General features: G+C 49.1%; 1 protein-coding gene across 6 annotated transcripts in view; it reads left to right on the forward strand.

Annotated features, from left to right (window-relative positions):
* Positions 1-26,019, forward strand: part of NOS1 (nitric oxide synthase 1) — a 175,263-nt gene that overhangs the window by 134,973 nt on the left and 14,271 nt on the right. For 4 of the 6 annotated variants that reach the window (XM_070275423.1, XM_070275424.1, XM_070275422.1 and 1 more), the window contains exons 12-22: positions 741-935; positions 1,348-1,433; positions 3,776-3,920; positions 4,887-4,991; positions 5,555-5,613; positions 8,333-8,449; positions 12,393-12,567; positions 15,447-15,585; positions 16,021-16,099; positions 22,574-22,767; positions 24,260-24,429. In XM_070275423.1, the coding sequence (XP_070131524.1) occupies positions 741-935; positions 1,348-1,433; positions 3,776-3,920; positions 4,887-4,991; positions 5,555-5,613; positions 8,333-8,449; positions 12,393-12,567; positions 15,447-15,585; positions 16,021-16,099; positions 22,574-22,767; positions 24,260-24,429 (1,464 nt within the window). Of the gene's footprint in view, positions 1-740; positions 936-1,347; positions 1,434-3,775; positions 3,921-4,886; positions 4,992-5,554; positions 5,614-6,604; positions 6,707-8,332; positions 8,450-12,392; positions 12,568-15,446; positions 15,586-16,020; positions 16,100-22,573; positions 22,768-24,259; positions 24,430-26,019 lie in introns of all 6 variants that reach the window. The other 2 variants (XM_001914970.6, XM_023647063.2) reach the window with 1 other exon arrangement.

Consider the following 26,019-nt stretch of genomic DNA (forward strand, 5'->3'; position numbering starts at 1 on the left):
AGCCACGGAGGAGCGAGCTTTCCGGAGTTGTTGAAATGATGGAGCGTGGTTTGGTGGACTGGTGGACTGGCGTGAAGACCGGCGAGTCAGAGACAGCAGAGATGAGAGGGAGATGAGTGATTGAAAAGGAAAAGTGCAGGAAGGGGACACGGTTTTGTGGGCAGAGATGGACAGCACTGCTTGGATAAGGTGTGAATCCAAACCAGCCAACCACAGCGGGCCCCGGGGCTGGGTACCCAATGTTCAGGCCACCCGCCTCTGCTGGGATTTCCTTGCTTTCATTTTACTAAACTCATCCTTATGACTTAAAAATTTCTATTTTAGGAGGCTGTGTATCAACACCATAAATGGAGAGCCAATATCAGTTGTCATATTAGGAGGAGAAGTTTAAATGTAAATAAATACACAACACAAGGAAGACGAAGCCAAGTTGTTGAATTCTAGCTAGATAAGAGAGAGGTTCCTCTCTCTTATTAAAAAAAAAAAGAGAGAGAGAGAGGGGTGAGAGGGAGGAAAGAGGAAGATTGGGAAGAGAGGCGTTAAAGACACATTAGCACCAACAGAGACTTTCTCCTGGGTGTAATCAGAAGGATTGAAACAGCAGTGTGGAGAATCACTTTATACCGCCTAAAATCATCTCCAGGACCAGCCTTTGGGAACCACTGCTCTATGGGGGAGGGAGTCCCAAAATACCCCAGCTTCTCTTACCTCCTGACTCCTTGTCCCCTCTCCTCCCACAGAGTGACAAAGTGACCATCGTTGACCACCACTCTGCCACTGAGTCCTTCATCAAGCACATGGAGAATGAATACCGCTGCCGGGGGGGCTGCCCCGCTGACTGGGTGTGGATTGTGCCCCCCATGTCTGGAAGCATCACCCCTGTCTTCCACCAGGAGATGCTCAACTACCGGCTCACCCCCTCCTTCGAATACCAGGTCCTGCCCCGTCCCTGCTTCTTTTCGGGCTAAGTCTTCAATATCCGGTGTGTGGGTTATGCTTAGAGCACATCTCAGTTCAGACTAGCACTTTGAACACTCGGTAGCCAACGTGGCTAGTGGCTACCGTGTGGGACGGCACAGCTCTAGCTGGAAGGCTGATGGAGCCGAAATGAGTAGTCTGGGGTCACAGGAGACTGTTTGAGAGGGACTAAGAGTGGGTGGGAAGGTGTAGCAGGACAATGCATGGAGGCTGGACCGGCCACTCTGTCCTGGTCGCCACTGGCAGAATCACTCCCTTAAGGGGCTGGGGACTGGGCATGGGTGGGCAGCCACAGCCCCCAGGGAGTCCTGAGCATCTCCAAAGAGGACCCACATTCCCTTGCTGCTGACCATAGTCCTCTCTTTCCAGCCTGATCCTTGGAACACCCATGTCTGGAAGGGTACCAACGGGACCCCCACAAAGCGGCGAGCCATCGGCTTCAAGAAGCTGGCAGAGTAAGTCTCCTGGACTTGGAGCGGGGGGAGTAGATGTGCCCAAAATCTCAGAGAGCCCCAGGAAAGGAGGCAGGCCAGGTGCTTGTGCCTCTGACCTCTTGTGTGATGTGATTTCTCCATTTTCTCCAACCCCCTGCGCCTTCTTTGTCTCAGAGTATGGGATGTGAATGTCGCCACAACTCTTCCCCCACCCCAGCCTCCCTTTCCTTGCCCCATTTTCCTAAATTCTTGTCCTGGAGGCAGTGGTGTGTTGGTAAAACAGCTCTCTGAATAATAATAATAGTCATAGTAATAATAGTAATAATAGGTTTGTAACGTTGGCCAATGTCCATGGTGTAAATATTCCCACTATGGGCAATTTCATGTCAACAAGAAGTCACTGAACCCAGAGCAGAGGGGAGCTGGGATGAGCCGGCTCCAGCACACCGCCGCCTAGAGGGGGCTCTCGTCCAGGCCTGAACTCTATCTTCACTCACTCATTCATTTATTCATTCATTCAGCCAACAAATAAATACTGAGCGCCTACTCTGTGCCAGGCACTGTGCTAGGCTCCAGGGATGCCATGATGAGCCAGATGAATGTGGTCCCTGCCCTCATGAAGCTCGCAGCCATTCATTTGTCAAAGAATCAAACAAATACGGTAAACGTTGCGAGTGCCATTGGGAACACTTCATGGCCGCAAATTAGACTTAACCAAGTTGGGGAGGGTAGAGAGGGCTTCCTTCAGGAGATGACAACTGAGCTGAAGAGATGAATAAGACTTAATTGACAAAGAAGGGAGGGAAGCGGGTTATGGACCAAGACCACTGAAGAGCGATTGCCCTGAAGAGTGCATGGATAGCCAAGGGACCAGCTGACAAGTGGGATGGAACCAATGACAATGATCCAATGGGGATGCCAGCCTTCTCCTAAAAAAAGAGAGCCCCACTGGTCCATTGAGCACAGACCCCTTGTTTGGAGCTCGCTTTCTGGCAGAGGAGCTGGGTATGCACTGACTTCCTTCCTTTCTTCCCTCAGCCCCCTTGCACCCAGAACTCTCTACATATGGCAGCTAGTTGTGCAAAAAGTGCCGTCCATGCCATGGACCCATGAAGCAAGATACTGGTGGGCCTTGCAGGGACTCAAACCTAGGTCCTGGCTCCATTAATATGGCCCATGGCATCTCTTTCCCTCTCTCCTAACCCCATCTTCCAGCCAAGCAGGAACATATCAGCAGCCATTCTTTCCCTAACGAGAGAATCACAAATATTCGCAGGGAGGGCAGTGTTTGGCTTCAGTTCAGTTCAGCTGTCTCTGGGGGAAGAAGGGAGGGAGAAATCTAAAACGTTAATTGCACTATTGCATTTGGGGTGGAAACAATGGGAGTTAATTATAGATGCCTTTTTCTGCTCCCATCATTCAAAGGGAACCCTCCAGGCACCTTTTATTCTTTTCCATTTCTCCCTCCTAGCTGGAGTGCTCCTGCAGCGTGGGTGGTTTCCCTGATTCTAAAAAACGAGGAATTTGCCACCAATAATCCCCAGGTGGAGGTAATTAGCTATTTGTCTACACTGAGAGCTGGATCAGGGATGCTCGCTCAGAAGGAGAGTCTGGGCCTCTCGCCTGTCTGCTAGCCCCATGCCCTCCTAGGCAGGGAGGAAGGAACTCTGGTTCTGAATTCTCCATTTAGCTAGAAAGAGCCTAGACTTGCCATTTAAACTCTCCAAGGCTTTGATGTAGCAGCATCTTTAAAATTCAGTCCTTCTTTTGAGAGATGCACATTTAGTGCCCACTGGGTATCGAGTTCTGTGCAAGACCCTGGATGTGCAAGGCTGACTGAACCAGACCTGTTCCTTCCTTTGGGGATCTGTAAACCTCTAAAATTCCTTTTAACTCAACACATGGTGATTTCTTAGTGATTTGTTCCTCTCTCTCTGACACGTACACACACGAATGTAAGCCCCATGACAGCTGCTTGTCCATAGCTGCGTTCCTCAGCTGCTATAACAGTGCCTGGCACATAGATAAGCACTCAACAAACATTTGAGGAACGAATGAATGAGTGAATGAGTGAAGGATCATCTTTGGGGGTGATGCTTGGTAAACCAAGGTTCTCAAGCCGGGACTCGATCCATCAAGTAACAGACTAACAGAACTAACCAACCATTTTAGCTCATGACTAGTTGCTCTGGAGGGAGTTCATAAAGGGGTGAGTATGGTGCCTAAACTCAGGCCTGCTCTGTCCATGCCACCATCAAAGACCAGGAGAGCAAGTTGTCTCCTGTTTGTGTCATGGGTCATGGTTCTGCCCCAAAGGCCCAGCCTGGCATTTCCCATTTTCCTCTCCATTCTCTTCCCCGCAGAGCCGTCAAGTTCTCGGCCAAGCTGATGGGGCAGGCAATGGCCAAAAGGGTCAAGGCGACCATCCTTTACGCCACAGAGACGGGCAAGTCGCAGGCCTACGCCAAAACCTTGTGTGAGATCTTCAAACACGCCTTTGATGCCAAGGTGGGTGGGGGCAGTGCCTGCTCTCGGGCCCCTCGTGGTAAATAAGGGGAGAGAGGGAGGTCACCGGGCAAGAACCCTTTGAGAATGGGTGAAAGCACTTTGGAAGGTGCCCGTCAGCATGCATGTACACATCTGCATAAATTTCAGGGGACCGCGTTGCCCCTGTCCCTGTGAGCCCTCCAGGAGTCCAGAAGTCACAAAATGAAACCCCCATGTATAGAGAAAAATGTTAGAAAGTTTATGAAAAACTGGAGTCAGTTTCGAAACTCTACATTAAATATAGTTTAATGGGTTTCTTTGCCATAGGACCTCTCAGAGCCTTTCATGTGCAAGTATGTGTTATGATCTCCAAAAGAGGAGGGGAGAGAATGTGAATGTTTCCCAAACATTTCATGGCTCACTTATTTTCAAGGACCATCTCAGGAGACAGGGCTTCCCTAGAACCCACTTTGGGAAACGTTGCTCAAGTGATGCTAAGATATAAGCCAGCAATTTTTCCCTGAAGCAGGGGTCTCAGACTCGTTTGGCCCAGGTCCTCCTCACTGCTGGAGGGAGGATAAGAAAGGAGGCTGAGCAGACTGGGTCAGACCCAGCCATCGTTCCCAGCCTAAATGTGGTCAAGAAGATTCCAGGATCAGTTGATTCTAAGAAGCTCAAAGGTCTCAGTCAAGATCTGTCTCTACTGGCAGCTGACCCCTTGTAACATTGCCCCAGATTCTCTATGGCCCTTCAAGCCACAGTGACCACAGAAAGGCCCCACACCACCAAAAAGCTTTTAGTTCTACCCAGTTGAGCCCATTGAAATTGTGATGCCCAGAACTTTCGTTCTCCTTCCGAAGGAGATGGCTCAAGATGGCTCACCATTTTCCTCTCTCTCTCTTTCTCCTTCCCCCATCACTTTTGGTTCTTTCTCATCACCTTCCTCCTTCCTCTCCCTCCACCGTTCCTTCGCCCTCTCCCACCTAGGTGATGTCCATGGAAGAATATGACATTGTGCACCTGGAACATGAAACTCTGGTCCTGGTGGTTACCAGCACCTTCGGCAATGGAGACCCCCCTGAGAACGGAGAGGTGAGCTGAGCTTTCAGCGGTTCTAGCGTGTGTTTCCATCAGTGGGAGGAAGAAGGGGCAGAAGCTAGACCTCCTATTCAGTAGCAAATCCTCCCAGAGGCCTCAAAGCCGGTGACTTCAATTTGAATCCAAGTTCTGCAAAGATTGGACAATTGCGTGTCCTCAGTCTATTGGTGTCCACCGACTAGCTGATCCCCGGTGAAAATGTTGTCACCTGAGTGAATTACTTCTTTGGAATGGATGCTCCAATCAAGAGCTTGGTGTCCCTTGCTCCAGATAAGAGGAGTGGGGACAATATTTTTATAGAGAGAAAGCCCCGAAGGGGATTTGTATGCTGAGGGTGGAGGAGCCCACAGCTGTAGTCCTTTAAAGAGCTGGCCTTTCCACGTGCATGTGCAGCTCAAGCGTTGCTGCCCAGCCCGCGCCCCTGAGCGTCTCTGACATCCTGAGACCCAGGCATCAGCTCCTCTTTGGCCACCTAGGACCCTAGGTCCTCAGCACCCGACCATCTGCCAGGTTTGATGATACGAGCTTCACATCCCACTCATCTCTTTTGCCTCTAGAAATTCGGCTGTGCTTTGATGGAAATGAGACACCCCAACTCTGTGCACGAGGAAAGGAAGTAAGTGGATGACCCTCCAGTGTCACAGGACATCCCATGGGAGTAACTGAAAGTTGTCTTTTGGCACCTAGTGTTCACATTTGAGTTCTGGATGGCAGTTGTGACTGACCTAAGGTCCATTTGTGACCTATTTTAGCCGGTGGGTGTCTGCGGCCCACATTTTGATGACTAGGAGGTCTTGGTTTGGTCGCCTTACAGCCATGTGCCTCACTTTCTTTTTCCACCAAATAGGGCTTATTATACCTGCCTGAACTTTCTAATTTGTGAGAAGAAAATTAGAAAATAGATGGAAGCGTCTTGGGAAAAATGAAGAGCTCTGTGTAAATATCAGCTCTTATTATCTCCTCCCCCTTTGGAAACATACATTCAAAGTCGGTGAAATGAACTTGTTTCCGTAGAACTTTTCCATTTGATGCTCATGGCGGAGTTGCAGCTTATGTAGAGTTGAGTCCAAAAGATACCTCGTTAGACGAAAAATGCCTGCAGTCCAAAGATGTTCATGGTGAAATTACATCTAACACGGGGTTGGGTCCTAAAGATGTTTTGTAAGATGACAAACACCTGTAATCAGAATTACCCTTGAAAAGGCCTTAAAGCCCCCATAAAGTAGAGAACATATGGCGCATGCATACTGAGCTGCCTGTCAATGAGGCCAGCGCAGCGTCTCCTCCAGCGTGGAGCAGAGCCCCGTGTCTTAAGTCGAGCATCCAGTGCCAAAGCTGGCTGGTGTTTGGAGGCTGTGTTACACAGACAATCCCTCCTGGTTTTCTTTTAGCCAAGAACGTGTTGCCAAACTCACATACACTCCACATCCAGGAGATGCACCATAGCTGAGTCCCTTGTGGGCAGCCCTTGTTCTGTGCCCAGTGCCAGCTTCTTAGTGCTCACTCTCTCTGCCCCTCTCCTTCCCACTCATCCTGGTGGTCTCCAGCTGGCTCCCCCTCACCCCTCCTTCAGGGAGAGATAGGGCACCATCCATTCTCCCCTCTAGGTACCCGGAACCCTTGCGTTTCTTTCCCCGTAAAGGGCCTCCCCTCCCCCGAGGTGACACAGAAGTCCATGGTCTGGCTGCAGCCCGTGACAGCCAGCGCAGGTAGAGCGTGTGTGCGCATGCATGGGTATGCCCTGTGTTTGTGTGTAGCTGTGTGTGCATATGTGTGCCTGCATGCCCAATGCCGGAGCATCCAAGGCCACATCTGAGTCTCAAAGAGACCTGAGTTCTAATCCAGGCTGTGCCACTAACTCACGAAGCAAGCTTGAGCAAGCCGCTCGACCCCTCTGAGCCTCAGTCTTTCTCATCTGCCAAATGGGGAGAAACTATCTCTGCCCCGACCACCTCTGGGAGCTGTTGTGTGGACCAAAGGATAACAACGAAGCATTTGGAAAAACCTCATACAAATACATGTGCTGGTATTTTTATCTCACAACCAGCAACCATCCCTCCCACACTAAGAACACAGCCACCCCCTGATATGTTGCCTGACTTATTTGGAGAAGTGACTCAATGTGCGACTATTTTAGGGCAGAAAATACACTTACGTATATTTAGAACTCTCCTGATGCTGGAGCGAAAACTTTGAAGAACATCCAGCTTAGAAACTCTGCTGCCAGAACGCGCAATTTCTTTTTTTGTCTGTTGCACTCAGATTTGTGTGTTGAGTTTTTGTGTTTTGTTTGTGGGGGGAGGGGTGTCTTTTTGGTTTGGAGGTTTTTATTTTTTTGGTCTTGGGGATTTGGTTTTGGTTTTATGTTTTGTTTTTGCCTTTTCTGAGAATAAAACTTACCGCTTTCAGAGGAAAACTTGGAAAGCGGATTTTTGTTTTATTCTCAAATCTCCTGAGTCTCTCATGCTGAGGTCTGAGTCCAATGACATCTTCTTTCCCCTTCTAAACAATTTAATAAGAAATCCAATCTCTTTTCATGCCATGTGCCAATGCTGAACTTTTTTCATCTTTACTTGAAATGTGAGATGTGACAGACCCTTCAAATGTCTAAGGACCACAGCTTTATGGGAAGAGAGTGTTAAACGGGTTGTTCAACACCATGCAAGAAAACCTTCTATGATGATGTAAATATTCTGTGTCTGTGCCATCCGATGCGACAGCCACTAGCCACACGTGGCTATTGAGCACTTGACATGAGGCCAGTGCAAGTGCGGACCAGAATTTTTCATTGCATTTGAGTTGAGTTGATTTAGCTTTAAATTTAAATAGCCACACGTAGCCGAGGGCTACCATACTGGACAGCACAAGTCTAGTTCCTGGCTACTCAAAGTGAGGTCTGGGGGCCCGCAGCTTCAGCATCTCCTGGGAGTTTGTTAGAAATGCAGACTCTCGGGCCTGCACCAGACCTGCTGAACCAGAATCTGCATTTTAACAGGCTGATTCTTGTGCACTTTAAAATTGGGGAAGCCAGGAACTCTGGTCTGATGGTCTGTTCTATTCCTGACTTCTTGCTGATTAAATCCTTTTGACTGGTTCTCAAGTTTCCTGAGTCGAGTGTGGTCAGATAGCGCCAAGCACAGGTGGCTAGCTGTATCATTGTGGTGGGCGAGGGTATGTTGATATGTTCCAGAAGAGGCCATAGGAGTGTTATGGTTTCACTCAACATGCAAGAGAAGGTGCCAGAAACAGGACTGATAATTTGAAGATCCATGAGGATGTTGACTTCAGGTCGGGGCTCCAAGCCAGAGCTCACAGACTCTCTCGCGTTTTGCCAGGAGCTACAAGGTCCGATTCAACAGTGTTTCCTCCTATTCCGACTCCCGCAAATCATCGGGCGATGGGCCAGACCTCAGAGACAACTTTGAGAGTACCGGGCCCCTGGCGAATGTGAGGTGAGCAAGGGTCCCAGGGCATCGGGGAAGATGAAGGCTCTTGGGGAAGTGGACATTGCTGCAAAGTGGGCTCTTCGTTAGGGGGTCTCCCATCCATTCCATTCATCCCTGGAACACCCAGCTCCACCCTGGCTTCACCTGACTCTTCCTATACCCACTTCCTCAGAGCCCCATCACCTGTGTTTCACCCCATCATCAGTCCCTCATTTGTGCCGAAGAATGTTAATCCCTAGAAATTGCTCAATGAGCTGCCCTTCCCAAGTGATATGTTTTACACTTAATAGAAGCTTCTGGAAACACCTTGCCATGACCCAGTGGTTCTCAACCCTGGATGCTCATCAAAATCAGTTGGAGATGTTTGCAACGTACTAAGAACCAAGCCCCACATCCAGAGATTCTGATGTAATTGGTGTAGAATTGGGCCCAAGCACTGATCTTTTTTCTCAGTCTCCCCAGTTGATTCCAACGTGCACTCAGATTTGCAAAAAACTGATCTAACCCCATATTTCCCAGAGTGTGGTCACATACCAAGAGATAATTTTAGGTAGTCCATGGGCAGATATTTTGTATTTCAACCATTGTGCATTCAATTTAGCGGGTATTTGGAGGGAAACAAGACTGGATGTCAAACCCTTGGTTTCACAGATATTGGTCAAGATGAGGCTGATGTAGGCAGTGTCCAGGCCTGGCCATGAACCTCTCAGACCTTCACTAACCGAACCTCCTCCACACCTGCTCAGGACAATGCTTAACAGACAGCACAGATCAGAGGGTTCCCAGATATTGAAGTGTTATGTCCATCAGCACACTTTTTAATAGACCCATTTTTTTAAGGCAGTTTTAGGCTCACAGCAAAATAGAGGGGAAGGTACAGAGATTTCCCGTATACCCCTGACCCTGCAACACGCACAAATAGCATCCTCCACCATCAGCATCCCCCACCACAGTTAAAACGTTAAAACGTTAAAAGTACGTTTGACCAACTGATGAACCTACAGTGACACGTCATTATCACCCGGAGTCCGTAGTTTACATTGGGATTCACCCTTGATGTGGTACATTCTGAGTTTGGACATCAGTGTATTTTTTGGCTTGACGTTGAAACATCGGTTCTGTGGTTTGACAGTCAGACCCATTTTTCCCTTACTAAACCTATCGTGGCTTAAAACAGGGGTTGGCAAACTACAGCCGTGGGCCAGATCCAGCCTGACCACTGTATATTTTTGTACAACCTGTGAGCTAAGGATGGTTTTCACTGATGAACACTTGCAATTCATTTGGTGCTAGAAAACATTACCTTTAAACCCCAATTAAGCAAAATGTTATCCTCCCCCCAAAATTCCATTCTTCTCACTAGTAGACATATATTACTAAAAAATTGTATTCAATAATTGTTATAGTTTGGGGCTGGCCCTGTGGCCGAGTGGTTAAGTTCGCACGCTCCGCTGCAGCGGCCCAGGGTTTCGCCGGTTCGGATCCTGGGCGTGGACATGGCACCGCTCGTCAAGCCATGCTGAGGCTGCGTCCCACATGCCACAATTAGAAGGACCCACAACTAAAATATGCAGCTGTGTACTGGGGGGGATTTGGGGAGAAAAAGCAGAAAAAAAAAAAAAAGATTGGCAACAGTTGTTAGCTTAGGTGCCAATCTTTAAAAAATAAATAAATAAATAATAATTGTTATAGTTTAATTTTGCCAATGAAAAAAGTGTAGGAATTTGTTTTCTTTCTTGTTCTATAGGTATCTATATAATAACTTCAATTTTGCTTCTTGGCCTACAAGCCAAAAAATATTTACTATCTGGCCCCATAAATAATAAGCTTGCCAACTCCTGGTTTGGAGGTTTCAAGTAGGAATTTTGAAGTCGTAAGGTGAAGAATGCGATGGCAATGTCCATCTGGGAGGTGGCTGTGGTGTGGGCCTTCCAGTGCGTCGGGAAGCATATTAATGAGTTAATCACCTGAGCCATCTGTTAGTGAACACAAGTGGGTTTGATGCACCAGTGAGTACAAATTAAAAGCAAGTTAAATGGTGCTAACAAGTAACTAACAGTAATGGTGGGATTCAAGTATGGCAGACGTCATGAACATGAATACTGGAGTTTTGGGGAATGAGGCCTTGACCACAAGGCCTGACTAGTACTGGGAGTTTCCAGATCGGTGTTCGGCGAAGGCTGAGGGGGATGGCTTGGGGCAGAAGTGCTCCTTCCTGGCACCCCTCTGACCAGTCCCCTGCGGCACCAGCTCTCTCTACCAGTCAGGCCACCCCCTGCAGGAAAGGTGAGCTATCCAGTTCCAGGAAGATCATGGGTGGAGGAGTGATGGGGAAACACTGCTGAATCCCACATCATTTCCTTGGAAAGGCTCCAGAGCCCCAGGGAAAGGAGGGCCGGAAAGAAGCGGAGAGTGAAATGAGAAAGCATGACTGTGGATTTGAAAGGTGTGGTATTGACCCATGTTAACCTTCATTTGACCTGTGAGACACCTGGACCCATCTCAAGTTCATTCTCCAGTGACAGAGAGTCCCTTCCCAACTTCCCCCACCTCCTTCCCTCATCCCCCCGTCTCAATCTGTCACCACCTCGGCCCCATGATCCCTAAAAAGAGATTCAGGGGCAGAGGCAGCCTCTGTATGGGATGGTTGAACAGCTCCACACCTTGGCTTGTCTGAGGTGACAGTCTACAGCAGAACATACCGACCTGGGAAAGAAGTGGGGTGGAGTGTTCTTGTCCCACTTGTGAACTCATCGCTCCAGTTTCAATGAAGTCAAGACCCACAGCCGGGACCAAGCCCGAGAAGTGTGACACAAAATGTCTGTAGGACTGTGAATTAGCAAGAGGTCCACCTGGGACATGGCCCTCCACTTCCCAGACTTCAGTCAAAGCAGCCCCACCTCCACGCAGAGAAAAATCCTATCAACTTCTCTCCCACTGCTTCAAACACCAACATTTTCTTGACAGTATCTATGCAAAGAGGGTTTGTGAAGCAAATTAATTTCACGGACATTGCAAGGGGCGGAGCCAGCACATTTGTAAATCTTCCCCCGCTTTTAGAAGAACCTGTTTACACACCAACATTTGATGTGTTAATGACAAGTCCTCCTGATCTTCTCGTTAATACAGGTCCCTGAGGACCTCTATGTGACAGTTCTCATTATCTTTGTACTTAAAACTAATCTCATTTGCTAGAATTATAAAACTTGTAGAATTCAAACCTTTTGATAATGTAGACTCATTTCCCCAATGAGTCCAGCTTAGAAAGGGACACGGAAGAAACAGCCAATGGTTCCAGGTCATTGCCATCCCTCACTTGTCCTCCTTAGGACCAATGGGGAATTTTTTCCTGAGGACAGTAAAACCTAGCAGAGACCAGAAGGAAGCGACAAGAGGCCTCGGGGGCTCCCAGGTTTAAAGATGGCCTTCCCCAGTGGGGCCTTGGGATTGCCTGACCTCCGTGGGCTAAACGTAGTCCCTCTGGAGATACCAGATGTATGAGTCTGCTCGGGCGGCCATAACAAAATACCACAGACTGAGTGGCTTCAACCACAGAACTTTATTTCTCACAGTTCTGGAGGCTGGAAATTCAAGATCGTGGTGCCAGTAGGATTGGTTTCTGGTGAGCCCTCTCCTTCTGGCCTGCAGATGGCTGCCTTCTCATCGTGTCCTCAGACGGCCTTTCCTCTGCACATGCCGGGAGGGAGAGAACATCTCTGGTGTCTCCCCCTCTTCTTACAAGGACATCAGTCCTATTGGATTAGGGCCCCACCCTTCTGACCTCCTTTAACTTCAGTTACCGCCTTAAAGGCTCCATCTCTCAATACAGTCACATTGGGGGTTGGGACTTAAATATATGGGACGGGGGGGCATAGTTCCGTCCATAACACCTGACACCCCCCACAGCCCCACAGTCCCCTGGCATGAACTTCTGTTGTCTCCTCGGCAGGTTCTCAGTGTTCGGCCTTGGCTCGCGGGCCTACCCTCACTTCTGCGCCTTTGGACACGCCGTGGACACCCTCCTGGAAGAGCTGGGAGGAGAGAGGATCCTGAAGATGAGGGAAGGCGACGAGCTCTGTGGGCAGGAAGAAGCTTTCAGGACCTGGGCCAAGAAGGTCTTTAAGGTAACCATCGCTCAGATCTCAGAGACTCCGGAGGAGAAGTCGTGCCCCGCAAGACCCCCAGAGACAAAGTGCCTAAGCCATCAGAAGTAGAAGAAACTTGAGGGAATTCCCGGGACTTCCCACATTTCTCCAGCCAGGGTACAGCTTTAAACAACTCAGATGATTTTGGGTGGTCTTAAAACACACGTTTTCTACCTAGAATCCAAACTCCTGCATTATGGGTAAGGAGTTAGTCTATACAAAATTACGGAGTCTTGGAATTTCAGGGCTGGAAGGAATCCCTCCGTCACTCACATTTGGCAGACGAGTAGACAGAAAACACAGAGTTGGTGATACCAAACCGGGAGGCCATGCCACGACCTGGAACTCAGATCTCACCAATTTGTCTACTTTGACAAGCTGATTCCTCTTGTGCTGGATCTTCATCCAGCAGCCACTAGCCACCTGTGGCTACTTAAATTTAAATTTAAACTAATTAACATTAAATATCATGCATGGATAAATACATGTAGTGTGTCTGTACAATGGAATATTATTCAGCCATTAAAAAGGAATGGAGTGCTGACACATGCTACAACGTGGATGAACCTTGAAGACATGGTGCCAAGTGAAAGAAGCCAGTCACAAAAGACCACATAGTGTATGACTCCATTTATGTGAAATGTCCAGAAGAGGCAAATGCAGAGAGACAGGAAGCAGATTAGTGACTGCTAGCAGTTCAAGGGAGTGGAAAATGGGAGTGACTGCTAAGGGGTAGAGGGTTTCTTTGGGGTGACAAAAATGTTCTGAAACCGGATAGTGGTGATGGTTGCACAACCTTGCAAATATGCTAAAAACCACTGAATTATATATTTTTAAGTGGGGAATTTTATGTTATATGAATTCTCTCTCTGTATATATACATAAGACTGTACATATATAAAACAATATAGAGAGAGAATATAACTATATAAATATATGTTATATTTTAATTATGTATTAATTTTATATATAAATTAGCTAGAATTAAAAATTCCATTCCTTGGCTGCACTAGCCACATTGCATGTGCTCAGTAGCCACAAGTGACTGGTAATTACCATATTACAGCATAGAACATTTCCGTCACATTAGAACATCCTGTCCAACACGCTATTCTAGATATGAGGTCACAAGAGAGTAAATAAATAGCGGCCTTCTCTCTGCATGTGGGACATGATTCAGTTGGCCATCCTGGACACACAAAAAGGCAAGGAGTGTGGACCCACCCCCTTTCCCTGCTCCTGTTTGGGCCCTGGGATGTATTCTCATCAGCGGCCCCAGGAGAAAGGGGACTATGCAACCTCCTGTCACTCAGCTGACACTTCACTCTGCACGCAAATGCAGGTAGAGAGCAAAAGGGGAAACTGAGGCCCCTGACCTGTAAGGATATCTATGCGGGGAGGCTGTGTCAGTAGACAAGGAGAGTCGAGATAACATGGCTTTCTCATGCCTTGAGATAATTGTGTGGTTCTATCAGCAAACTCCAAACACCCCAGAAGCCGGACCTGTTACAAGCCATGAACACTTTAGCTATCGCCCCCATCCTCTCACGCCACCCCCAGCCCTGACAACCACTAATCTACTTTCTGGCTCTATAGATTTGCCTGTTCTGGACATTTCATATGAATGGAATCATATAATATGTAGTCTTTTGTAACTGGCTTCTTTCTCTTTAGCATACTGTTTGCAAGGTTCATCCCCATCGTAGCACATCTCAGGACTTCATTGCTTTTGGTGGCCAAATAATATGCCATCGGGTGTAGATACTAAATTTTGTTCACCATTCATCAGTTGATAGACATTTGGATTGTCCGAAAATCAACACGAGGCCAAAAATTGGTAAAAGCCACCCTTGAAAACCTTTGAATTATCTATCCATGGCTTTATCTCAAGAAACCTGAAGTCCAAACAGTAATTCTTAGGGTCACTAAAGTTGGAGAACTTATGAACTTGTCAAAAAGAAAAAGAAAAATTTATATGCTGGTACTCAAACATTCAGTGTATTCTGCTTTTAGTATAATTTTTTAAATCTTTAGAGGAAGATGGATCGGAAATGCCAAGGTGTTTACTTTCCTGTTTAATGTTCAGCCTCTACACATGTTGGTTTTAGGAACAAATGACATAATAGACTTACATATTAAATAGAGGTTACATCCTAAAGTCAATAGTAAATGTGCTATGTCCAGCACATCAAAGACACTCAAAACATATAGGATGGATTAGTGGATGGATTGATGGATGATTGGGTTGTAGGGAGGTGGGTGGATGGATGAATGGATGGGTAGGTAGACGGCTGGGTGAATGAGTGGATGGATGGATGGATGGAAGGACGGAAGGAAGGGTGGGTGGGTAGGTAGGTAGGGAGATGGAGGGATGGGTAGATGGACAGAAGCAAGGGTGGGTAGAGGGATGGATGGATGGGTGAATCGGTGGGTGGATGGATGGATGGGTGGTGGGATGGATGGATGAATGGATGGATGGATGGATAGATAGATGGATGGATGAATGGGCAGGTGGATGGATGGATGGATAGGTGGATGGATGGATGAATGGGTGGATGGATGGATGGATGGCTAGGTGGATGGATGGATGAATGGGTGGGTGGATGGATGGATGGATAGATGAACGGATGGAAGGAAGGAAGGAAGGGTGGATGGGTAGGTAGGGGAATGAAGGAATGGATGAAAGGATGGGTGAATGGATGGATGGATGAAAGGAAGGGTGGGTGGGTAGGTAGGGGGATGGAGGGATGGATAGAAGGATGGGTGGATGGATGGAGAGATATGCCATGACTTGGAGTTGTTGGGGAAGAGTCCCTCTGGGCTGAAAGAGATCACTGAAAGCCATGTGTGTGCCACAGGCGGCCTGCGATGTGTTCTGCGTGGGAGACGATGTCAACATTGAGAAGGCAAACAACTCCCTCATCAGCAATGACCGCAGCTGGAAGAGGAACAAGTTCCGCCTCACCTATGTGGCTGAAGCTCCGGAACTCACACAAGGTACCTCCCACCACCCTCCCAGGGAGGCATTCATGGCAATGGGGAAAAGACAGGTGCTCTCGCTTCTGAAAGGCACTTAGAGAAGGTGGGGTTCATTGCCCGCTCCCCCTTTAGTGCCGTCCTCCCAAAATGAATACGCTGCTCCTGCCCCCTACTCAGGAAAACATGTGCTTGAAGCTTCTCTCTCCACCAGTATGCATGTTACCTCGAACCATCCTCTTCTCAACTCAGTTCAAGCAGATTTGCTTTTTGTTCTGCATTAGCCACAACTACCCCACCCACCCCATCCACTGCCTGCCTGACCTCTTTTCTTTACTTCTTCCCCTCACTCCAGAGGACACCGGAAGTGTGCATAGAGGGTCCATAGAAGCAGGAGACTTTTTATTGACAGCTGTTTAACCCATCTCAGGAAGACTGTCGTTTTTCTCCCTGTAGGTCTATCCAATGTCCACAAAAAGCGGGTCTCAGCCGCTCGACTCCTCAGCCGCCAAAACCTTCAGAGTCCTAAATCCAGGTAGGAGCATCGCGCTACTCACCTCTGCTCCAGGTGCCCCCCACGATGAGGGAGGAGCCCTTGTTGACTCCGAGGACTGGCTCCCTAATTCCAGACCATTCCAAGTGTCATCAAGCCCCCCTTGCTGCTTTGTAGCATCTGGGTTTTCTGCTTTCTCTTTGCCAAGCTCTGACCCGGAGAGATGGGAAAAGGAGAGCGTGATGATCATTGTGGAAAGAGGAAAGAGAAAGGGTTTGCAAAGAATCCTTAACGTAGACCACACCCTTGTTGAACGGCTAATGTTCATCATGCCATAGCATCTTAGTCAGAAATCACTTAGTCCAGGCGTTTCCTCTTTGTGGATAATTATTTATTCAATGGAGAGCTGCAAAATGGCTACCCAGACTCTGCTTAAATTCCTTTGGAATGACGGGAAGCTTGTTGCCTCACAAAACAGCCCACTCTGTGTTTTGAAGTCCTAATTGCTAGAAATGATCTTACTATTGCTTATGGCCAAAGCATCTCTTCCTAGCACTTCATTTTGATCCTAGTTACACTCTCCATTGCCACCCAAAAGAAATTCAGTTCTTCCTAATGAGAGACATGCAAATAGCCAATGACCTTGACCAGTCTCTCCTGGGTTCCTTCCAATCATCCTTCCTCGGACCTGGTTTCCCAAGCCTTGTGCTTTAGTAAAAGGACACAGGCTGTCCTGCTGGAAGTGTCATTCTCAGACCTGGTCACAGTGCAGTGGAGGTCCTGTGATTGCCGCTGAGTGCACTGAGGCTATTATTACCATCCCCGATCCGTACAGGACACGCTGATGCTGCCCGCGATCACAGGAGCTGCTCTGACAGGCAGGTCGCTCTCCCATTAAGCTCATGTCTTTGCTGCTGTTAGACATCAAGTCTTCTCCGAATGGTCCAGCCGGGTCTGTCCATCCCCCTGCCTGGATAAGTAATTTTTTTTAGCATTAATGAAAGTCTTTGCATCGATCCCTGTGGAACAGAATCTTTTTCACTTTGCGTTTACAGCCCGTGAAGATCTTTTGAAATCTTGATTCTTTGCATGGCATAGTACAAAGAGTGGGTTCTCGAGCTGGACAGCCCTGGGCTCTGACCCCAGCTCTGCCATGCATCAGCTGTGTGACCTTGGGCAAGCCACTTGGGTACTCTAAGCCCCTGTCTCCTTACCTAAAATGAGAATGGTGGCTATAAAGATTGCTCACATTGATCTAGTGCTTTCTGTGTTCCGAGCGCCATTTTGAGTCTTCTCAGTGCAGGATCACCCATAATTTCTGACCAGCCCAGGAAGTAGGCACCATTATCGTCCACATTTTTAATGTGAGAAGGGACCATTAGAAAATACAAGTGACTTTTTCAAGGTCACACTGACCCGATTCTCTGACACCAAAGTCAGCATGCCAAATGACTATACATGTGGCTTCCACAGCATCGCAAGCCTGCTGTAAGTATTAAAGATGATGTACACAAAGCAACTAGTATTTCATACGTTCCCATCACTGTTCCTTATGCATCCCAGCTTCATACACCTGCAGAATTGATATGCATGCTTTCCACGTGGACTTCAAACCTTTGATAAAATGATCAACAGGACGGAGCCCCAGAGCTCTCATGTTCTCTGCTAGATCCTCAAACATTAAAGAACTGGATTGGAAAATGAATCCCTCTGAATGATTAAATGCCATATTCAGAGCATAACCACCTCTGATATAGAGGGACAGTGGATGTGAAAAACACATCTCTCTTCCCACTTCTGTCCTGTGGAATGGTACAACTTAAGTAGTGTTGGAAGAGGAAAGACTAAGAATTCACTGGAAATTTCTTTCAGCAACAAACTGTGAAAGATCAGATCACAAAAATTACTCCTTAAGCTATACTTGATAAAAAGCAAGATAATTTGCAAATGTTTTAAGGCTGGGTTGGACCAAGTTCCCAGAATAACCCTCCCCCCCCCCCCCCCCCCACTTCTGGAAAGGGCAGCTGGCCCTATGCTGAGTGACTTACAAGGGACTATTTGAGCAAGGTTAGGAACTGGAAGATGGTATTAAAATCAGTTATGGACTAACACAAAAAGGATCAAATTGTGTCTAGGTGTTGACCTCTTTAAAAGCATGCTCTAGGGGCTGGCCTGGTGGCGCAGGGATTAAGTTTGAAAGTTCCACCTCAGTGGCCGGGGGTTCGCCGGTTCGGATCCCAGGTGTGGACCTACGCACCACTTATCAAGCCATGCCGTGGCAGGCATCTCACATATAAAGTAGAAGAAAATGGGCATGGATGTTAGCTCAGGGCCAGTCTTCCTCAAAAAAAGTAAATAAATAAAAGCATGCTCCATAGCACTACCTATTCTCAGGCTTGCTGCCATTTCCAGCTTTATAAGGTTTATTGCTGTTTTTTTTTAAAAAAAAAAAGAGGAGAATGGCATGAAAAAGCAAGACTGTCTCCCGTTTCCCCCGCCGAAGGCCAAAGTCGGGCAGGAAGCCATAAGCAAGATAACACAACTCAACGCCCTCCCCCGCCCCAGAGACCCTTAATTGCAAGCAAAATGCTTAAGAAGTAAACAGCTTTTTGAGGGTGATCCTGGCAAATCTAAAGAGAAAAGTGATCACTGTTACTGCCTGGCCAGGAAATAAATTTTCTACATACACCAATTAGCCAACAATACAGAAGAGAGTGTAATGGAGCGCTCGGGGGTGGGGTATGGAGCGTGAGTCCCGGAAGCCAGAAGCAGGAAGGAGGATTCAGGCTAGCCTTCAGAGGGGCAATGAGACAGAGCAGGACTTGCAGCAAGAGAGACCGGCAGAAGCAAAGATGCAGGATGGGCCCGAGCACCGGGTGTCTTTGAGAGCGGGGGCCCTTACAAGGGAGTAAGGTCTCCACTGGATAAAACTCGTCTCTCCAGCCTTCGCCATCTCAACATGGACATTTGCCGGAAGCCAGAAACTCAGGCATCCTCCTTGCCTCCTCCGGCTCCCTCCCCCTGCACATCGCTCTCAGCTGGCGTGGTGGGCCTTGTCTTTCAACCACATCTCAGATCTAAGGCTGCCGCCTTGAGCAAAGCCAGGATCGTCTGGTCTGCGTGGCTGCAGCAGACGCCTAGCTCGTCTCCCCTTGTTCTTTGGCTTTTCTCTCAAAGATCCATTTTCCAAACAGCAGCGAGAGTCATCTTTTAAAAATGTAAATTGAACCCTATTACTTCACAGCTTCACACCCTCCAGTGGCTTCCCACTGGGCCTGGGGAAACCTCCAAATTCCTTGCCATGGCAGGTCATGACGAGGAGGCCCTCGTGATCTAGCCTCCGCCCAGCTCTCTGACCTCCTTTTCCCACCACCCACCCTGCGCTGACCACTCTCCAAACACACCAAGCGTCTTTCCCTTCCTTGAACATACCACACTTTTTCTTACCTCAGGGTCTTTCCACATGCAGCTCCCTCTTTCTAGAACACTCTTCCCCTAGATCTTTGCATGTCCACTCCTTCTCATTGTTCTGGTCTCTACTCAGATGTCAAATCACCAGAGAGGCCTCCTTGACCATCCCGTCTGATGGTCACTTAGCCCATCACCGCCCACCCATCCACATCACCAACCCCATCTGAGAGCATTTTAGGATACTTCTCAATGAGAACAGAGCGCTTTGTTGTCTTTATCCATCACTCTCTCCCCAGTGCCTAGAACAGTGCCTGACACTCAACAGAAATTTGTTGGGACCGGCCCAGTGGTGCAGCGGTTAAGTTCGCACGTTCCGCTTCTTGGCGGCCCGGGGTTCGCTGGTTCGGATCCCGGGTGTGGACATGGCACCGCTTGGCACGCCATGCTGTGGTAGGAGTCCCACCTATAAAGTAGAGGAAGATGGGCACGGATGTTAGCTCAGGGCCAGGCTTCCACAGCAAAAAGAGGAGGACTAGCAGTAGTTAGCTGAGGCCTAATCTTCCTCAAAACCAAAGAAAAAAGAAATTTGTTGAATGCATGAACCTTATTGACTCAAACTGCTCACAGGGGACAATGTTCACTCTTTCCGTTGACGAATGAACATCAACTATTGTTTTTCCGTTTAATGCTGGACATCGGCAGACTGTTCTTCCATCTGTGAAGCTGTCATTGAACCACTGCCAAGTGCGTGTGCACACACGTGTGTGTGTGTGCGAGATGCTCCTGTATGTGGATGTAAACACACCACACACAGCGGATACTCTGGCCGAGGGGTCGAGAGGGCACAGGTGGCTGCTGCCTTCCGACTTCTGCCCTTTCTCCTCCCCTGATTCTTCTCAATGGCCCGTATGTATTCCAAGCTTAAAAAAAAAAAAAAAAATCCTATACTTAGAAACCCCCAGCAGAAGGTTGAAGACAATTGGTCTCCAGGCTAGCGCTGCCCCCCCAGGGATCGCCTCCTCCTGGGGACGTTCCTGGAGCGGCCCATCACAGTGCCCCGGGGCCACCCGGCCATTCAGTGCTGGGTTCTCACCAAGCCATGCCTGGTGGGCGGCTTGCGAAGTCCCCTTGGTTGAATTGCCAGCACGGACAGAGCCCGGGCCCCCTTCTAGCTCCCCTGCCAGCTGCATCCCCGTGCCTGCCCCTTATCTGCCTGACCACCTTCTGCCACGTCCACGAGGACTGGGAGGAAGTGGCTGCGAGCGTGAGCCAGCTCAGCAAGTTCGGGTCCTCCGCGTTTCTATTTTGTACCCGCCAAAAGAACGGAGGCAAATATACTTCTGAAAGAAATCGTGATGATCCGGGAGAAAGTGGGAATTGATTTGCGGGGCCTTTCAAGGCTGCCTGGGGTTCGCTCCGGCGGCTCCCACATGAGCGGCCCCACAGCGCCCCCTGCTGGCCGTCGGCCTCCGCGGGTTTCCTCCTTGGCTCTCCAGGAACCAAAAGGCTGATGTGAGCTCAGAGCCGCATGAGTCATGCAAGTCCGTGTGGTCGACAAGATCGGTGTCCCAGAGACGGCAAAACCTGCCCAGGGAAGGAGAGGGGGACCCCAGACCCTAACACCACCATTCACAGTTTCAGCCACCAGTTCCCCACCATTCTCAGGACAGGGGCGCCTTGCTTCAAAAAAATGCTTGACACCCCAAAAAAATGAATGTGCCAGCGCAACTACTTTTAATGATGGTGGCTATTTGCAGCACAAAAGGGCTCCTGGTTATGCCCAAAACTCCTTTAAATAGCGAGTCCCATGGGTCTATTCAAGTTTGATTCACGTCCCACGGAGAATGTGGAAACTTCGTGTTTCATATCAAGGATCTAAATGAACTGAAAACCAGGTGGCAGGAAAGGAAAGGCAGATCAGAAATGCAAATGTAGCTCAAAGAGTACAGAGGATTTGATTTACCAAAGTGTGATCGATCCCCGAGATTTCAGGTGTTGTGTGAAATGCAGTATATCTGTACTAAAACTTTTTAAAGAACCAGAATAATCATAGTCTGGGAAGTTATTCTGGAGGCCATTCACTTAGCATAGGTCTCCTGCACCTGAAATACAAAACTCAATGTGGAAGGGCATGACCCAGCAGGCAGAAACCAGTTTCTCTCTGGGTTTTCTCCTTAGATCTCTTGATTTTATCATCTCAGTGGATTTGTGTATAACAAGAACCCGAGCTTGAGACCAAGTCCTTTTCCCTTTTCCATGACAATTTGAGGACCCCCACTCCACTGTTGCAAACAGGGGTGGAGCTTGGGGTTCCTAGGAGAGATGGAATTTCACCGCTTGGGGACACCACTGCCTGTGGCTCCAATGGGGTAGTGGCTCCTGAGAGAGCCCCAATTGGTACTGGGAACAGAGCTGTTCTGGCAGGTGGTTAATCCTGGGAGTCTGAGATTCTTTCAATCGACAAATGTTTCTGAGTACCTACTATGTGCAGTGTACTGTCCTAGGTGCCAGGAAGAGAGCCGTGGACAGAACAGACAAATTCTCTGCCGTCTAGAGTTTAAGTTGTCCTGGGGGCTGGGGGAGGGGCAGGGGGACAGATGCCAAGCCAGATAATGAAGTCAACTCTGCAGGAGGTCAGAGGATGGTAAGTGCTATGGAGAAAGAAAAGGCAGGAGCAGGAAGATGGAAAAGCAAAGAGGTCTGAAGACTGAACCCTGGGGTGCTCCAATGTCTAGAGTTAGGGGAGCTGAGAAGGAACCAGCAAAGGAGACTGATCAGGAGCAGCCAGAGAGAGGACCAGGAGAGCCTGGCGTGCTAGGATCTAAGAGAATGGAGTTGAGAAGGAGGAAGTGAGCGGCCATGTCCAGTGCCGCTTCAATGACCAAGATGAGCACTGGGAACTGGCTGTTGGATTAGCCGTGGGGAGCTCCTGAGTGAGCTTGCTGAAAGCCACGGTATGGAATGATGGGGGCAGATGTCTGGCTGGCATGGGCCCTAACAAGAATGGAAGGAGGGAAGTTGCAGCCATAAGGACAGACAGGGGAGCAAGGAAAGGGGACGCGAGCAGGTGGCCCTTATCCGATTGTTCCCCACCCTTCCCTCCAGCCGATCAACCATCTTCGTGCGTCTCCACACCAATGGGAATCAGGAGCTGCAGTACCAGCCCGGGGACCACCTGGGCGTCTTCCCCGGCAACCACGAGGACCTCGTGAACGCCCTGATCGAGCGGCTGGAGGACGCACCCCCTGTCAACCAGCTGGTCAAAGTGGAGCTCCTGGAGGAGCGGAACACGGCTTTGGGTAACTATGGCTGGGCCGGGCGCCCCCCCGCTGGCGGCTCCCTAGGGCCCTTCCCTGCTCCAGGGAGTTCCAGAGGCCATGGGAGGCTAGGAAAGTGGAGACCCATTCTTCCCCATCACCAATCCAGGTAGGCGAGCGGGTCTCTGTCGCCTCCAGCTTCTGAGACTGAAGACTCCCCCTTTCTCATGACCGAACAACCTTAGCCCAATGGGCTCAGTCAATGTCCATGAGGCCAGGACATCGATGGTTCATCATTAGGGGAGAGGGGCTTCTCCCTTCCTTCATCAGCTAGAAACTGATCTTAGTAGTGCCCACTCATCCTTCCTTCTTGACCACCACCCACCGCCCACTGCCCACTGCGTAGAAAGCAGCTGAAGTCTGACCCCCTCCCCCTCTTAGAGTCCAGTGACACCATATGAAGCTCGGTGGCCCGCTAGGGATTGAACCACATTTCTGACCTCATTAGATCAAGTTCCAACCTGTTTCAGTGACCGTCCTTGACCTTCCTAGTGAAGAACTTTCCATGGCAAGTGGGGCTCAGTGCTTCGTCTCAGTGGGCGCAGGTACAAAGTGAGCTCAGGGCTCAGGTATGAGGAACTTTGTGGACCTTACCTGGCAGCCCGTGATACGGTGACGTATCACCTTGACAAAGGAGCCAGGGCAGAATGTGAAAATAATACAAAGTCAAAGCCCTATTGAAAAATCCCTTCGAAAGACCCCACTTTGGAGAGGCACACCTTTTCTTAATAAATCCAGCCCAGCCAGTTCTTCCTCTGTGTTGGAACAGTACTTTTAGCTCAGGTTGAGCCCCTGATGAAGTAGAAGCTTGTGTTTTGGGGTTATATTGACTGAAAAGTACACAGAGGCAGTACTGTATAGTAATTAGAACAAGGTCTGGAGCACCACTGCCTGACTTCATGCTTGTGAGCTGTGTGACCTTGGGCAAATTCCTTAACCTCTCTGTGCTTCCATTTTTGTCAACTGCCAAAGGGGGATAATAACAGCACCCACCACCTAGGATTGTTGTGAGAGTTAAATGAGTTAATAATTAAAGGGCTGAGAATAATACTTGGCATATAGAAAGTGCAAGGTAAGAGTTCAGCATGTCTCTAATTGTAAACACTAGAACAGCATGCAGAGGGGTAGGAGGCTGACACCAGGAGAGGACAGGCGGAGCCAAAATAGATTCATATCTCATGCTCTGTTGACAGCTCACCGCGTAGAATGCCAGGGGACTGTCTCATGCTATTGTAATATTTGTTTATTTTTTAACTTTTGGACTAGTTTGCTCCAGTGATTATGGGCAGGTTCCCTGCACCAGGAGAGGATCCCGTAGTCCCCGGGACCCCTGGTATAGCCGAGGGGTTGCTTGGCTCAGCCGGCCCCATCCTCGGCCCCTGGAGCCGGGCAGCCCTCCCCGACCTGGAGCCACACCCTCGGAGCTCAGCCTCTGTGCCCCCACCCACCCCTTGCCCCCATCGTGCCTCCACAGGAGTGATCAGTAACTGGACGGACGAGCACCGCCTCCCGCCCTGCACCATCTTCCAGGCCTTCAAGTACTACCTGGATATCACCACACCCCCAACGCCGCTCCAGCTGCAGCAGTTTGCCTCCCTGGCCACGAGCGAGAAAGAGAAGCAGCGTCTGCTGGTCCTCAGCAAGGTGGGCCCCGGGCCTCAGGCAACTCGGGGGGCGCCTTTCGTGTCCTAGTCCTTGGAGAGTTGCATGTTGATTACAGCAGTTTTCCAGCAGATGGCAGCCTTGAGCAAGGGCTGCCGGGTTCTAGTTTGTAGAAGGTCGCCATCTTGGCTAGTCCATTTTGGCTGGTCCTGACCATCTCCCCTCGTTCTAACTAAGGTGTAACAGGACAAGAGTGACCCCCTCGAATCTCAAAGTTCCGTGGTGCATAGAAATTGCTGTTCTCACTCTTTTCCCTCCTTCCTTTGGAACCCTTGAGCTCCCATTGGTTCCATCTGAGCTCAGGCTTAGAAGAAACAGAAACAGAGAGAATCCCATAGTGCCCTGTTTTAAAAATCAGCCTTTTTCAATGCCGAGGAGCTGTAGGTAAGACTTCAACGTATAGGAGGCCTCTGATGGTGAGGTGAACCAAAAAAACACAGCTTCCATCATCCTTGCTTAGAAACCAAGGACTCGCTTGCCCCAGGCTGCTGCAGAGCCTTGCTCAGGAAGAATCCAACCTGGGAAGACCACCCAGGCTTCTCCCAGGGGGCGGGTCCTCCCCAGTAAGGAAGCCACCAGCACAGGACGGTTCAGCTTTCTTCTGCTGTGCAAGGCGGGGACTGCATGACGGGCAGTAAGGAAGAGGCTAATTCAGGGAGTGTGTGTTCTTTAGAAATATGAAAATAAACACCCAAAGAAACACTTGAAGAATTGCAAGTGGTTACCTCTGGGGAGCTGGAAACACATGGGAGCGATGGAACAGGAGAGCATTATTTTTCATCACGTTTCGCAGAATTATTTAGCTTTTTAAACTATGTACACGTATAACTTTGATTCAAAATTTTAGATTAACAGGGGAGGCTGATTTGAAGAGGGGCCAGAAATTGCACTACTGGCATGGTATTATTTAAAGCAGAATTTGATCTAACTGTATGTATTAGTCTTCCGAACAGCACGAACTCCAAGATGGGGTTAAATGAGCAAGGATTTTTATTAGGGGAAGCACCTGTGTGAGAGAAAAATGGGAAAGAGTCAGATAAGGCTGGGAGGACCGTCAGACCTCAAAACAAGTCCGACCCCAGGGGAAGGAGAGGGAAGGGAGTTTGAATGGAGGTGTCAGGGACTGCACGTCCAGTGGAGGAAGGGCCGACCCAGGGGATCAGTGTCAGGTTCAGGTGGATGTCGGTTTCCCAGAGCAGCTGCTGGGGCTCGTGTTCCATTGCGCCCCTGCAGGTGGAGGTCAGCGCGGCCGCAGGTCTGGGAGGCGCGTTCTCAAGGATGCCATGTCCTATCAGTAAAGCCAGGATGGTCTTTAGGAACGTGGGAAAAGGCTTTGTGATACAATGCACTTATAATAGGCTTTGCCCCTCCTCATAATCTGAGCCTCCTGTAAGCAACACGGGACTGCCCAGGGCAGCTTCTGAGATGTAGGAAAAATAACCCCAGAGCCCCAGAGGGTTCCTCTGTTCCCCGGTAACAGCTGGGCTTGGCTCTCAGCATGCCCCTGCACATGGTCCTCTGCACCCCAACCTAACCTGTTCCTCGGGGGCCGTCAGTTCCCATCTTGAATGG

The sequence above is a fragment of the Equus caballus genome, chromosome 8, assembly GCF_041296265.1.
Source record: "Equus caballus isolate H_3958 breed thoroughbred chromosome 8, TB-T2T, whole genome shotgun sequence".
NCBI classification, from domain to species: domain Eukaryota; kingdom Metazoa; phylum Chordata; class Mammalia; order Perissodactyla; family Equidae; genus Equus; species Equus caballus.